The sequence below is a fragment of the Scyliorhinus canicula genome, chromosome 6 (genome assembly GCF_902713615.1).
Source record: "Scyliorhinus canicula chromosome 6, sScyCan1.1, whole genome shotgun sequence".
In the NCBI taxonomy this organism is placed as follows: Eukaryota; Metazoa; Chordata; class Chondrichthyes; order Carcharhiniformes; family Scyliorhinidae; genus Scyliorhinus; species Scyliorhinus canicula.
In genome coordinates, this window is record NC_052151.1 from 66,932,378 (window position 1) to 66,946,830 (window position 14,453).

General features: G+C 42.3%; 1 protein-coding gene across 5 annotated transcripts in view; it reads right to left on the reverse strand.

Moving 5' to 3' along the window:
* Positions 1-8,262: 8,262 nt before the first annotated feature.
* The window catches only part of LOC119967207 (bcl-2-associated transcription factor 1-like), a 56,699-nt gene continuing 50,508 nt past the window's right edge, over positions 8,263-14,453 (reverse strand). For 3 of the 5 annotated variants that reach the window (XM_038799424.1, XM_038799425.1, XM_038799426.1), the window contains exons 11-13: positions 14,088-14,243; positions 13,061-13,276; positions 8,263-8,713 (exon numbers count right to left, since the gene is read on the reverse strand). In XM_038799424.1, coding sequence (XP_038655352.1) covers positions 8,699-8,713; positions 13,061-13,276; positions 14,088-14,243 — 387 coding nt within the window. In that variant the 3' untranslated portion in view covers positions 8,263-8,698. The remainder of the gene's footprint in view (positions 8,714-13,060; positions 13,277-14,087; positions 14,244-14,453) is intronic. The other 2 variants (XM_038799427.1, XM_038799428.1) reach the window with 2 other exon arrangements.

The window sequence follows — 14,453 nt, forward strand, 5'->3', positions numbered from 1 at the left end:
CTGACGCGTATCGCGTCAGTCAGCTGCTGTCCCTTCCGGGAACGGAGATTGCCAGCTTAAAAGAAGGCCCGGACGCCGGAGTCATGCACACCGCTTTTTCCCGCCGGAAATGGGCGTCACGTTGGTCCGCGGAGAATTTCGCCCCGAATGCTGATTGAACGTTCTACCCATTTCTGTATATTTGACTTCTGGCACATTTGTTCTCTTTTATCACTTCAAATCATACACTTTTTGTTTCATACATCAGTGACGTCCATTTGTATCATAGCTTAGCCGGGAGACCTAAAAGCACTTCAAAAACAATCATTGTCAAAATCTAGCTGTTTGGCACACAGCAAAATCTGACGAATGACAGTTTAGCTGCTTTCTTCACTATTGATTGAGAGGAAGGACCTCCGTGTCCCCAAACAGGCGCCGGAGTGGCAACTAGGTGGTTTTCACAGTAACTTCATTGCCGTGTTGATGAAAGCCTACTTGTGACAATAAAGATTATTTTTATAGATAGGTACTTGATTAATAAGGCGATCAGGGGTTATGGGGAGAAGGCAGGAGAATGGGGATGAGAAAATATCAGCCATGATTAAATGGCGGAGCAGACTCGATGGGCCGAGTGGCCTAATTCTGCTCCAAGTCTTATGGTTTTATGGAATGTTATCCAGGACTAAGATTTCTAAAGTCTATTCTTTTACATTGAGCAATTAACTAAAAATAACTTTAAGTTAAAAGGCAAGTTAGGTTTCTTCCGGTTTTAAACAGGGATACATACAAGCTCTCTAAGAGCAACTGTAACTAATTAATTAGGTAGCTAGCTTAAACTGGTTTCTGAACCTCAGCAGAGCTGACTCATTGTTTCTCATAAAAGTATATAAATACAGAGTGCTGCTGGAATGGAGAGTATGAAGCTGGGAGATCAGTGAGTGATGGTTTTGATGAAGAGGAAAAACGAAATTAAAAATAAATATAATTGACACAATAAAGATGTGTCAAGGCTGTAGCAGGTGAGAGCTCCTAGATGCCTCTGCAATTCATGACGACCACCCTTGTTGTAAGTGTCAGCAGCTTGAGGAGCTTCAGCTCAGAGCCTCCATGCTGCATTGTGACGCACAGGGAAGGGGAAAATTGCATGGACACTTTGTTCCAGAATACACTCACACGCCTTAGGTTAGCATCATCTGATTTGGTCAGTGATGGATGGAGGGCGGGTTGCTTGTGATAATGAGACGGGCAGATAAAGGGGATCAAAAAGATGGGAATGGAGGAGCTTCAGCCCTTACAATTAAACAACAAGTTTGAGGTTCTTGCAGCTTGGTGAACAAGAGCAAGGGTTGTAGTGTGGATGAGCAGACTGACCATTGGAACAGGAAGCTATTGAAGTGGAGTTGAGTTAAAAGGAATGTAGCGCAGTAGGAGACTATAGTCTGTATACACTGTTCTCTGCAGTCAACAGTAAAAATCCAGGATTCAGGACAGCTGCTCAAGGCTGTGAGAGGGGGAGGATTCAGTTGTCATAATCCATGTAGGTGCAAATGACATAGGTAAGAAAGTGGTTCTGAATGTGGAATATGAGGAGCTAGTCATTCAATAAAAAGCAGAACCTCAAAGGTAATAGTCTGAATTATTACCTTAGTCATGTGCAAATTGGCATTGGGTAAAATAAAGTTGGATGAATTAATGTGTGTGACTCAAATATTTGTGTGGGAGGTGAGTTCTGGTTTGTGGGGTACTGGCACCAGAACTGGGGAAAATAGGGGTTGCACCATTGGGATAGACTTCATCTGAACTGTGCTGGGACCAGTGTTCTAGCAAGCCGTATAACTAAAGAAGTGTGGTGAACCACTGTGTAAACCTGTATTAGGGGATGTAAGGTAGGACCTGCTGGCTGGCTCCGCCCACTAGGAGCTGTATAAATATGCGCGTCCTCCAGTGATCTGCCATTTCGCCAGCTGCAGTAGGAGGCCACGCATCTGACTGCAATAAAGCCACAGTTGTACCCAATCTGAGTCTTTGTGAAATTAATCGTGCATCAAGACGTAGAGAGGGCTTTAAACTAAATAATAGGGGAAGGGATTATGTAGGGGAAGACTGAGTAAATTAAGGACAATAGATCAAGGTAGCAATCTGAGTATGGCAGGAATAAACAGGACTATTTATTCCTGTAGATAGGTTCACACTTTACAAAAAAATGTAACAAAACATCTGAATTAAGGGTCTTGCATTTGCAATAAAACTGATGAATTGTCAGCTCAAATACAAATTCATATGTAAGATCTGATAGCCATTACAGAGTTGTGCCACAAACCACAGCTGGGATCTGAATATTCAAGGGTATGTGACGTTCAGAACAGCCCCTGTAATCCCACGGACCAACCTCCACCAGCCCCCCGCGCCGCCCCAACTGGCGGCACTGGACACCACAGCTATCACGTGAGGTTAACAAAATTTCAGACCACAAGTGATCCACGCTGTCGGGAAGTTGACCTATCGGGGGTGGAGCATTGGGGGAGGGTCTTCAGGTGACGTACTGAGGCCGTCCCAATGACGTGTAGCGTACTCCCCAATTATGCTGTTTTGGAGGGGCGGAGCATCTGAAAACAGGCGCCGCCCCCGATTTCATCAAAAGGGATTCTCCAGCCAATCGCCGAATTCGGCTTCGGCCCGCCCCAAGTGTTGATGTCGACGCAGAATTCGTGGACTTAAACAACAGCAAAACTGGCACCGAACCTGGACCAATTCAGCGACTGTGGAGGGGCTAGCACCAACGCCAGGTGGAACACAATCAATTCCAATTAAAAACAGTGTGAGGTTCGCCAGATCCCAATTGAAACTCAGGAGACTGACAAGCTGCAGCCACATATACACACTTCACTCCTCAAACACACCATCCCAGCCAACAAGATGACACTGGTTGCGCTGGAGCGCACCCATTCAGCTGATGGGTTGGCTGGGACAAAGGGCACGCAGGGGAGTGGCCAGGGGACCCCTGGCCCAAAGTGGCTGTCAGCAGAGTGTGCAGCTGCATGGCTACCTTTCCATGCCAGTCCACCCCAACCCCACAGCCCACCTCCCTCTACTCCCCCTGACCCTGGCAGTACCCCCCCCCCCCCCTGCCAGCGGCAGAACGTGGAGTGGGAGGGGAAAACATGGAGAGACCTGTGGCGTCGTTGCCCGCTCAGTGGTCGATGGACACGTTGGTGGAGTTCCTATCAATCAAATTTAAAAGCAACGGCAGGCGGTCACTGAAGACTTGGTGAAAGTGATTGAACCAATTCAGGCAGCCCTGGAAAGAGTGTAATACTGGTTGGAGGCACAGAATGCATTCATCCAGAAAATGGAGGAGATGGTTACCAACCACGAGGATCGAATTGCCGCCTTGGAGGCAGAGATGTTGATGTCGGAGGGGCAAAAAATGATGCGGGCCAACATTGATGACTTGGAGAACCACTCCAAACGACAGAATCTGAGGAACGTGGGGCTTCCCGAGGGCAAAGAAGCAGCAAGGGCTGCAGAATATGTGGCAAAGATGTTCAAGCAGTTGGTGGGGGGGGGGGGGGGGGGGGGGGCAGACACTTTGAATGCCCTCCAGGCCCATCAGTTGCTGACAAAGAAACCTAGAGCCGGGGAGCTGCCACGGGGGATTATAGTATGGCTCCATAGATACCTGGACAAAGACAAGACTCTGAGGTGTGCAAACAAAACCTGGGAGTACAGTTGGCCATACTGTCCAAATCTACCAAGACTTGAGAGGAACTGGCAAAAGGGAGGGTTGGGTTTTAAAAGACCCAACGCTGCTCTTTTTAAGGAGTAAGGTAAGGTTTGGGATGACGTACCCGGCTCGCTTATGGGTCACACATGGGAGTAGAGAGCATTACTTCGATATGCTGGAGGAGGCGAATGACTTTATGAAGGAACATGGTCTGGGGACATTTGAGGAATTTGGGTGGGTTCACCCGCATGGCTGAGTTTTGGTTGTGTGGTGAGTGCTATTATTCAATTTTTTCTGTTACATGTCTGGATAATTTTGTAATGTCTGCCACCCTGCATGTGGGGTACGGGTCTTGAATGCTTTATGGCAATTGTTGGGGTTGGTGGGGAGCGTGGGCTCAGAGAAGTGGGTGTGAGGATGTATTGGTTTGGGGTACATAACTAAAAGTGGGTTTAGGTAGGGGGTAGTGTGTGGAACGTTTTGTAAATATAACCTGTTTTTTCCTTGGGTAGGGATCACCCTGCGACCAGATACTACTGTATGTGCAGTGGGGGAGAAAGCCACGGCTGGTTATTTGGGGGGGGGGGGGGGGGGGGGGGGAGGAGAAGAAGAAGGTTTGTTCTCTTTGTTTTCTATGTGGGTTGGGTATTGAGCCATGGGCGGGGGAGGGGGGTTTTCTTTGTTTGGGATGGGGAGGGACAGGCTGCTGACGGTGAAGGTTTCTTTGTGGAGTTATTGGGTGGAGGGAGGTGGTGGTGGACATTTTGGGTGGACCTGGCATTCAACGAGGTGAGGACCTGTGAGAGTCAATTATGATTAAGTTACGGTTGATCAGGGTGGGGGGGGGGGGGGGGGGGGGTGTGTGCAATCCTGGAGCCTCCTGACCAGACTGGTCTCATGGAACATGAGGGGATTGAATGGGCCGATTAAAAGATATTGGGTGTTTGCCCAATTAAAGATTTTGAAGGCAGACGTGGTCTTTTTTGCAGGAGACTCACCAGAGGATTAGGGGAAAAAGGAGGTTGAATCATAGAATTCCTGCAGCGCAGAAGGAGGCCATTTGGCCCATTAGGTCTGCATCAATACTTTGAAAGACCACCCTACTTAGGCCAAATCTCCTGCTCTATTCCTGAAATCCCACCCTAGCTTGCCCAATCTACCCAATCTGCACATCTTTGGATCGTGGGAGGAAACCGACACAGACATGGAGAGAATGTGCAAACTCCACAGTCAGCCAAGGTCGGAATCGAACCAGAGTCCCTGGCGCTGTGAGACAGTAGTGCTAACCACTATGACACCATGCTGCCCATTGAGGAATGGGTGGTTGGGACAAGTGTTCCATTCAGGACTTGATACGAAGACAAGGGGAGCCACAATGCTCATTTATTCATTTAGAACCCTACCTATATCCCACACCTCCACTCATAAGTTACCACTGTGGTCCTTAATGAGCCCTACTCTTTTTCAAGTTATCCTTTTATCCATAATGTACTTGCAAAGCAATTTAGGATTTTCCTTTTATTTTACCATCCAGTATCCCTTCATGTCCCCTTTTTGCTTTCCTAATTTCCTTTTTAAATTCCTTTTTTCACATTCTCTACGCCACCAGGGTTCTACTGCTTTGAGCCCTCGATATCTTTTGCCATAAGCCTCCCTTTTTCTCCATATCATGTATATCCCTCGATATCCAGGGTTCACTGGATTTGTTGGTCCCACCCTTTTTCTTGATTGGAACATGTTGACCCTGTACTCTATTTTCTTCCTGAATGCATCCCACTCTTGCATCACAGATTTGCCTTAAAGTCTCTACTCCCAGTTAACTCTGGCCAGATCATATCTGATATCAATTTTTTTTAATTTTTTTTTTTTTTAAATTGGCCTCCCCCCTCGCAGTTTAGAACTTGGCTCTTAAGCTCATCCTTTTCCAGAGCAATCCTGAATCCAATGGAGTTATGATAACCATCTGTAAAATGCTCCCTCACTGATACTTTCAACCACTTGCCCAGCTTTGTTACCTAGAATTAAGCCCAGGACCGCCCCTTCTCTTGTAGGCCTTTCTACGTACTGGCTTAAAAAGTTCTCCTGGATGCATTTTTAAAAATTCACTCCCTCTAAACCTTTTATACTGCAAGACCAGTTAATATTGGGGAAGTTGAACCCCACTATCACTACCCTCTTACTTGTACACTTCTCTGGAACTTGCCTACATATCTGCTCTTCTATTTCTCGCAGATAGTTAGGGAGCCTATGGAACACTCCCAGCAATGTGATTGCTCCTTTTTGGTTTTTAAGTTCTACCCATATGGCTTCAGTTGAAGAACCTTCTAAGATGTTGTCCCTCGTTTAAAAAAATAAATTTAGAGGACCCAATTCTTTTTTCCAATTATGGGGAAATTTAGCGTGGCCAATTTACCTGCCCTGCACATCTTTTTGGGTGTGGGGTAAGACTCACGCAAACACAGGGAGAATGTGTAAACTCTACACGGACAGTGACCCGGGACCGAGATTGAACCCGGGTCCTCGGTGCTGTGAGGCAACAGTTCTAACCACTGCGCCACCGTCCCTCCCCCTTTGGTCATCCCTCTTTACTGCTGTAATTGATTCCTTGATCAAAAATTCCCTCCTTCCCGATCTTGCCTGGAGATGCTGTGGAATATTAAGCTGCCAATCCTGCCCCTCTCTCAACCAGGTCTCAGTGACAGCAATGACATCATAGGCCCATGTTTTAATTTGTGCCCTCAATTCAACCGCCTCATTCCTCAGTCTCCTTGCATTAAAATAAATACCATCCAATCTTGCCAAACTCCCTTATGACTTGAATGTCTAGACCAGTTTATGCTTTCCTAATTCACTTGATGCCTCTTCTAATTTTGGATGTGCATCTATCCCTGCTGAACCAACTCTCAGGGTCCCAGACCACTGCCAAGCTTGTTTAAACCTTCCTCAAAGCACTAGCAAACCTCCCTGCAAGGACACTGGTCCCATTTCAGTTCAGGTGCAAACTGTCTGCCTTCAACAGGTTTCATCGTCCCCAAAAAAGGGTCCCAAAGTCCCTTTTTGTATGTAAAGCCCTCCCCCGCACCATTTCACACGTCAAACTTCATCTGGACTAACCTCCTATTTCTAGTCACTTGCATCAGAAGTAATCCAGAGATTACTACTTTCTGGATCCCGTTTTTAATCTATTTCCTAGCTGCCTAAATTCTGCTCGTAGGACCTCGATCGCTTTTTCTGTCTATATCATTGGTACTAATATCACAATATCTGTCCGCTTGCCCTCCGCCTGCAGTATGCCCTGCAGCCGTTCAGTGACATCCCTGACCCTGGCAGCTGGGAGGCAACATACCATCCTGGAGTCTCTTTTGCAACCACAGAAACACCCGTCTGTTCCCCTTACATTTGAATCCCTTAGAATCCCTTACCGGTAAAGGTAAAGTCACCATAGTCCCAGATGATCACAGGTTACTTTTCCCTTTTGAGGGTGAGAGCCGACTGGCTCTCTTTAACCAGAGGATCACCACACCTCAGGCAAGGAGCAAGGTTGAGACGGTGGACCTTCATGAAGAACCTCAGCTGGTATGGGAAATGAACCCACGCTGGTCTCGCTCTGCATTGCGAACAAGCTGTCTAGTCAACCGAGCTAAACCGAGGGGGTGGAAAATCTTTGGAATTCTCTGCCCAGAGAACTGTGAAGGCTCAGTCATCGCATATGTTCAAGACCAAGATCAATAGATGACTAAAAGTAGAAATGAAGGGTTATAGGGGAAAATGGTGTTCAAGTAAGAGGTCAGTGTGATCTTTTAGGACAGATGATTCAATTTGACGTCTCAGTGAAATAACAGCATATGTACAGTACTGCACTGGAATGTCAGCCTAGATAATGCACTTTAAACCCTGGAGTGGGGTTTGAACTTGTAATTCTAAAGTGCTATCAGAGCAATATTTGAATAATCCAAGTGGATTCAATCTTTTTCCCTTCACTGTACATCATTCTTCAGTTGAGAAGTAGGCAAGCTGCTTTGATTATACAAACCCAAACAATATTTGAAAAAAATGAAAATGAAAATCGCTTATTGTCACGAGTAGGCTTCAATAAAGTTACTGTGAAAAGCCCCTAGTCGCCACATTCCGACGCCTGTCTGGGGAGGCTGGTACGGGAATCGAACCGTGCTGCTGGCCTGCTTTAAAAGCCAGCGATTTAGCCCAGTGAGCTAAACCAGCCCCTTTTGGATTGGCCATCAGCAGGAAAAGGAACAGGTCAGCAATTCAATGATTTTCAATTAGCTTTTGTATTTGCAAGGAAGTCGAGGCTTTTGGGTGGCAGGCAGGAAAATGGAGTTATATATCCAAAATCAGATCAGCCACGATTTTATTGAATATACAACAGGTTCGAGGGACCAAACGGCCTGGTACTGCTCCTATGTAAGTTTTTACAAAACAAGCTGGTAGGGAGTTACACAGGGGCACCAAGCTAGAGCACCATTCAATCATAACTGCGTGGACTCAGTCTGAAACAGTATATTTTCAAATTCATTTTAAAAAAAGAGACAAGGCAAATATTTCAGTAAGCAATTATTATTTGAGGGAAGCCAAGAACAAAAATGACACAAATTACAGACACCTACAATAAGAAAAAAAAACAAAATTTACTCCTTCAAATACAAGATGTTTATTTTCTGAAACTGTGCTTTTTATAGTATATTTTTGTCATCACTTCAATAAGCCATGCAGTTATCAATATCTAAAAAATACTGCCTATATACTCAATATAGATAATTCACAGCCAACAATTAAATCAGACATTAGACATGTGGTATCCTTCAAATTTAGAAGAATTTAATTCCGGTTTACCAAGACATTTTCCCCGATCAACATTAAAATGTAATTAAAAGCTAATATCAGACAATAAATCAAAGGCCAATAAAGATAGTTGACGGAAAGTCCACACGAAAATGAGGAGAGATGCTTATTTCATTTCTTCTGATGGAAACAGTTTCAAATGTGGTGTTCCTGTGAAGTAAACGCAAAAATGAATTTTAAAACACATAGAAATCATAACAAAAACTGGAACTGTATCTCATCATAAGATAGAATTCAAAAGCTGTGACTAAATTTTCAGAGTCTAGTCTATGATATTTTCATTTTGAAATAACTAAATTTAATACATTTTACTCTCAAATGTTAGTAATTACATTTTTATTCTGTTAAACAAAGCAGTATCCCTATAGGTTAACAATGTATTGTCAACCGGTTGACTGGAGCACTATTACTGGAGCACGTGCACTAAAAATTGCTGTTGCCCTGTCTTTACAATCAATTTAAAAACTAGTACACTAATATTTTAAATCATCTTCCCCCCCATCTATTTTGTTTGACTGTTAAATGATAAAATGTATTAAAATCTATAGAGTGTTGCATTTTATAATATAATGTTCATCTATCCTTCCTCTCATTCCTGTGATCTACAAACTAATTCTAACTATTTCAAAGTTCATACTGCTGTGCGCTCAGTGATAATCAGAACTAAATGACAAACCAGATTTTTATATCATTGAGACTGGCCTAATCACATGGTTCTAGTTTATTTTTAAAATATTACCAAGCCGGCAAATAACTTAATACAACAACCAAAATCACTAGATAGTCAAATACAAATTAAACTGGTTGGCCCAAGTTTAGTAAGTACTGTTTTAGTGTGAAATCTTACAATCACAAGCACAATACTAAATTATAGAACTAGTTTAAACTTCAGACAACCAACTTCAGGAATTATCAAAACCTTTTTCCTTAATATACATGCAATTTGACTGCACTTCTGTGAAATAAGGAAAACAAATTCAAATTAGGGTGATACTATCAGTTTAACAAGGGTAATTGACCGACCATAATTAGTTTAATAAGGGTAATTGACATCATAGTAATGGAATAAAATCTCAAATTTAATAATACATGATTTACCATAAATCTGCCATTTTCATGCACATCAGGGTTTAAATATACTAATGCAACAATTTGCACTGACGTTTTTTAATACTGTTAAAATTCTCCAGGCTAGGAGATACACTGTATTTTAATAACCACTACAGGTTTGGTTACAGAAGAGACATAGCATAATTTTGCTGTAAATCTTTCTCATCCATGCATGTGATGTACCTGTTCTTCAAATACTGTAATTGTTATTCTATATGTCTATTAACAAACAAGTGAAACATTTCCATAAATTTGAAAATCATTCAAACGAAGGAGAAAAGTCAGCAAGCTAGTTGATCTCAACCAGGATAGCAACAGAATCGCTGTATTGGTCTTAGCAACCAAGTTTAAGGGAAATTAAAACAGGATTCATATTTCTAAATTGTTGTCTAGCAACTCTTGTAGGAAGAGTGTGTGTGTGTGTGCATAGAAATGTTAGGACAGAACAAGATCAGGCTACGCAGTAATCCTATTGTTACCTCCTAAATGGTCGAATAACCAGCCAATACCTTGCCTAGCCTCAAACATGATGAATGTCCTCGAGAGCGAGGTACTGGAGGGACCCCAATGCCCATGGAAACTTACCCAGTCAACTCTTTCAGGAGAGGAGGAAGGAAGTGGAAAAAAGAGGAAGAGAAAAAGACCAACAGACTTGAAGGTAATGCAATACAACTTGTCCCTTCTCTACTCATTTGTCACAGTAATTCAAAAGGCAGGAGTTAGAGCAACAAGTCAAGCTCAATTCAGTCTTTTGTGAAGCAACGCAAGAAAAATATTTAACTAAACTTAAGTCCAAATGTCTGTATAAGTATTAAGTTTTAATGCACTGAAACAGATAAAAAGTATACAATTAAAATTAGAAGTGATTAACTACTCCTGGTTAGAGAAAATCCTGGTTCAACTTGAAATTAACATGATACCATACACAATTATCCCAATTTTCTCATACATGCCTATCATTTTACATTATTGTTGGCCTGTATTATGTTTAAAATACAGCTTCACAGTCAAGATGTGTATTCCTACTGTCTCTGATTAATTAGGACAGGAGGCATTTCATTTTAATCGTACCGTTCAATTTGCCCACTAAATCAATTTTTTTAAAAACTTCAATTGATAAAAAGAGAATAGTGTAAAAAGGCTAAAATAATGAAAATAATGGAACCATGATGGCTCAGTGGTTAGCACTGCTGCCTCACAGAACCAGGTACCTGGGTTCGATTCCCACCTTGGGTGACTACCTGTGTGGAGTTTGCAGGTTCTCCCAGTGTCTGCGTGGGTTTCCTCCTGGTATTCCGGTTTCTTCCCACAGTCCAAAGATGTGCAGGTTAGATGGATTGGCGATGATAAATTGCCCCTTAGGGAGAGGTTACAGGGCAGGGGATAGGGCGGTCTTTCAAAGGGTCAGTGCAGACTTGATGGGCCAAATGGCCTCTTTCTGTACTGTTGGGATTCTATGATTCTATGAAGTTACACAGGTTTACATCTTGGCTCCAAAACACAGAAATCTTCAATTAGGAGAAAAGAATCATCTGAGGTAGGTGTGAAAATTTCAACTATTGAGCACAGTGAGATTGAGTATTGTAAAACCTAGATAAGGAGTGTCAAGCACATGGCTCACATGTACGGTGCTGCCAGCTGTTTTATGTTCCGGAGGACTACTGTTTTCCCAACTCAGGAAAACTGAGCCTTTTAAAATTTAGTGTTGCTATCAACTCTCTCCACCTTGTTGCTGGAGAATGATAAACATTGAAACTGTGGAGTGAGGTGGGGTGGGAGAGGTCCAAAATTATCTGCAAAGCCAGGAGCAGCGACAGCAATGCAGTGAGGGGGAGTTGTGCTGAGAAAGGAACAGTTGGTAAAGGCATTAGTGAATTAGGCGATATTATTGTGGGTAAACAGTGAAATACGGTTTCCACTGGTGGGCAAATGAAGAAGGTGACAATCAAGGATTCTACATTTGTCAAGGAACAGCACAAGCTCCTGTACGTGAAGGAGAGAGATGCTGGAGGGCGAGGAACAAATTTTATAAAGCCCCATTTACTCAATGGTCCTATTCAGGCTGTTGTAGAGCTGGGAAAACTAATCGGAATTTGCACAGCACATACTCTGACCTAGTTTATCAGTTTACAGAAGAGTCCTGAAACTTGTGCAGGATCCTTCTTCGCCTATTTAAATTGATCCACCGCAGATTTCAGCCAGACATCTGGTAGACCTAAAAACAGTGAGGAGTAAATAGCAAGGCGCAGAACCTCACGCCCATAGGTTTATATACATAACCTGTTTTACACCCCCAAAACAGGCGTGATGCATACCAATATGTCTGCCTTAGTGTACCAATAGATTTTGCTGAAAGTGGCTCATGCCAAGTACCAGGGTGTCTGATCAAGCTCACCACATAAATTGAGTTTGACAACTCTGATCTGGATCTCTGATACAGTTCAACAACACTTATTAACATTCACAGGAATGTTATTGATACAAATGTCTCTGCATTATTACGTTTTTTCTATAAATAGATAATGCTGGCAGACCAACAAATAATCACAATATAGAAATGGTCATTCCCACATATATTTCGGGCTCCCGTCCCATATTTAATTTTCAATTTCAGTTTGCACACAGTGATAGTTGCCACAGGTAGTCGGTACTGGGGCAGATAATGGTCAAAATAATCATTTAGAATCAGCTGTTCACCAGATCATTGAAATGCTGAAACTGATATTGCACGAGCCTCTGACCTTTTTGAAACAAATGTTTCAACATAAGAACAGAGCATTCTAATATTTAACTCGAGGGCAAAAGATAGATGAGATGATAAACTTTTTCAACTGTACTATTCTTCACAGCAACAGATTTGGCGACACTTTAATTTTGGGTTTGTAAGGACATTTGGCAAACTTTTGCCTAAAGGATGTGTAAAAGAATGTGATTACAATCATGTTTCTGCAGACAGATTGCTGTACTACTCAACTTTAATAAAAATACAACCTGAACAAATAGATGCTTAACTGAATCGGAATATCTGATCACTACACAGCACATTTTAAAATTAATCAGAAAAGGGTGGTTCAGCATCATCACAACATGGGTTTAGATGTCTATATTCATCCTTGCTCAATTCTTGGCCTTACTACCAGGTTATTAAGCACTCTAGGTAAACAGACTGTTCTACCTCCGCAGGATAGCCTCCTGATGCATTGATCAAAACAGCTACTAATGTGGCTATCTGGGTGGGACTGTGGGGTGGACCACCTCCCCTCCCAGCTGCAGAAGAAAATGTGAAGGGAAGTCAAAGAGAAAACAGAAATCTTGTCTAAGCATCTTTAAACACAATTTTTAGAAAATCTAAGTTTTAATCCAGTTCTCACCAAAAAATATATATACCTTTTCCTCTTTGTGTCTGTCCTTTCTCTCCTCTTCATCTTCTATTCCTCCATTTTCTTCCTCCTCCTTTTCATCGCTTCCCTGATATTTGTCATGTGTCCACTTTGGACTGCTGCTCGATTTTTTGAAAATAAATCGCCCACGTCCTCTTGGAAAAGTACCTCGCCCCCTTCCCCTTTTGGCCCAGTAATCCACCCCATCATCTCTGTCATCATGCTACCATGAAGAGAGAAAAGAACAGGAAATACTTCACCATTTTAATCAGATTATTTCTTTTTTTTCTCTGGAATCCCCCCACCAGATTGTAGTAGAACAGGCACATGCAAACCTGCCATTAAAAAGTATTCCGGCTAGGGTAACAATCTGAACTTTATCAAATACATCTGACTAGCCATCTGAAACACTATGCAAAACACTGCAGATGAGCAATCTTAGCTGATGAGACAATTGAGTATTATATCGGAACAAATGTTAAGTATTTAAACAGATGTTTTGGAGCTGGCATGAACTAAACATTAAAAATTTGATAAACATCAGCAGCGAGGTCAATTACTAGAGTGGAAGCTACCTACTACTTCTTTTCTTGATTAGAATATTTCATAACAGCTGTAGCCAAAGCCAAGAATATGGTCTCATCAGAAAGACCTAGAGAGTTAACCATTGTCAGCACTTTAGCCATACTTAAAAACATGCCTTATTTGATGGTCCATGCATAATAGCAGCAACATTGATTCTGGGAAACCATTTCTTTTTTTAAATTTTCATTACATGATTCAGAACTTTTGAATGTTTTTCAAATTCAGCTTCAACAGCTGATTCTGAGCTGATATTTACAAGTCAATTTTAATGATAGTGATGTGCACTGTTTCCCCATGACTGAAGAAAGATTACAACGGGGAAGCAGATTTACAATAATAATTTAGCATAAAAGCTAACAAAATTCCTACTTATTTCTGATAAACCACTGTAACCGAATTAGGGGGGAAAAACAACAAATTCGTAGAATAGACCGATTGCCAATACCCACCAGGAAGTATTTCTTGCTCTTTGGAGTATATTCAGGATCCCACTCTTCCTCCTTGGATCGCTTTTGAAAATTTGGGTTTGTAGTACTGGTGGGAACAGTACTTGAACCAGAGAAACTTCCTCTGGCTCTCCCTCTGCCACCTCTTATTCGAAACTGCTAAATGTTCAAAGCACAGAATCTGTTAGATGCTTTCTGAGCTGCATTTCCTTTAAGTATTTTAGAAAATAAGAAATCAAAGGGGTGGGAAAGGATAAAAGCTAGCCAAGGAGGCTTGATGGCAGAATGAGAAAATATAGACCACTGTCACTCTGATCACCTAGTTTAACTTTATTCAATCAAAACTTCATATTTTCTGCTTTTAAAACT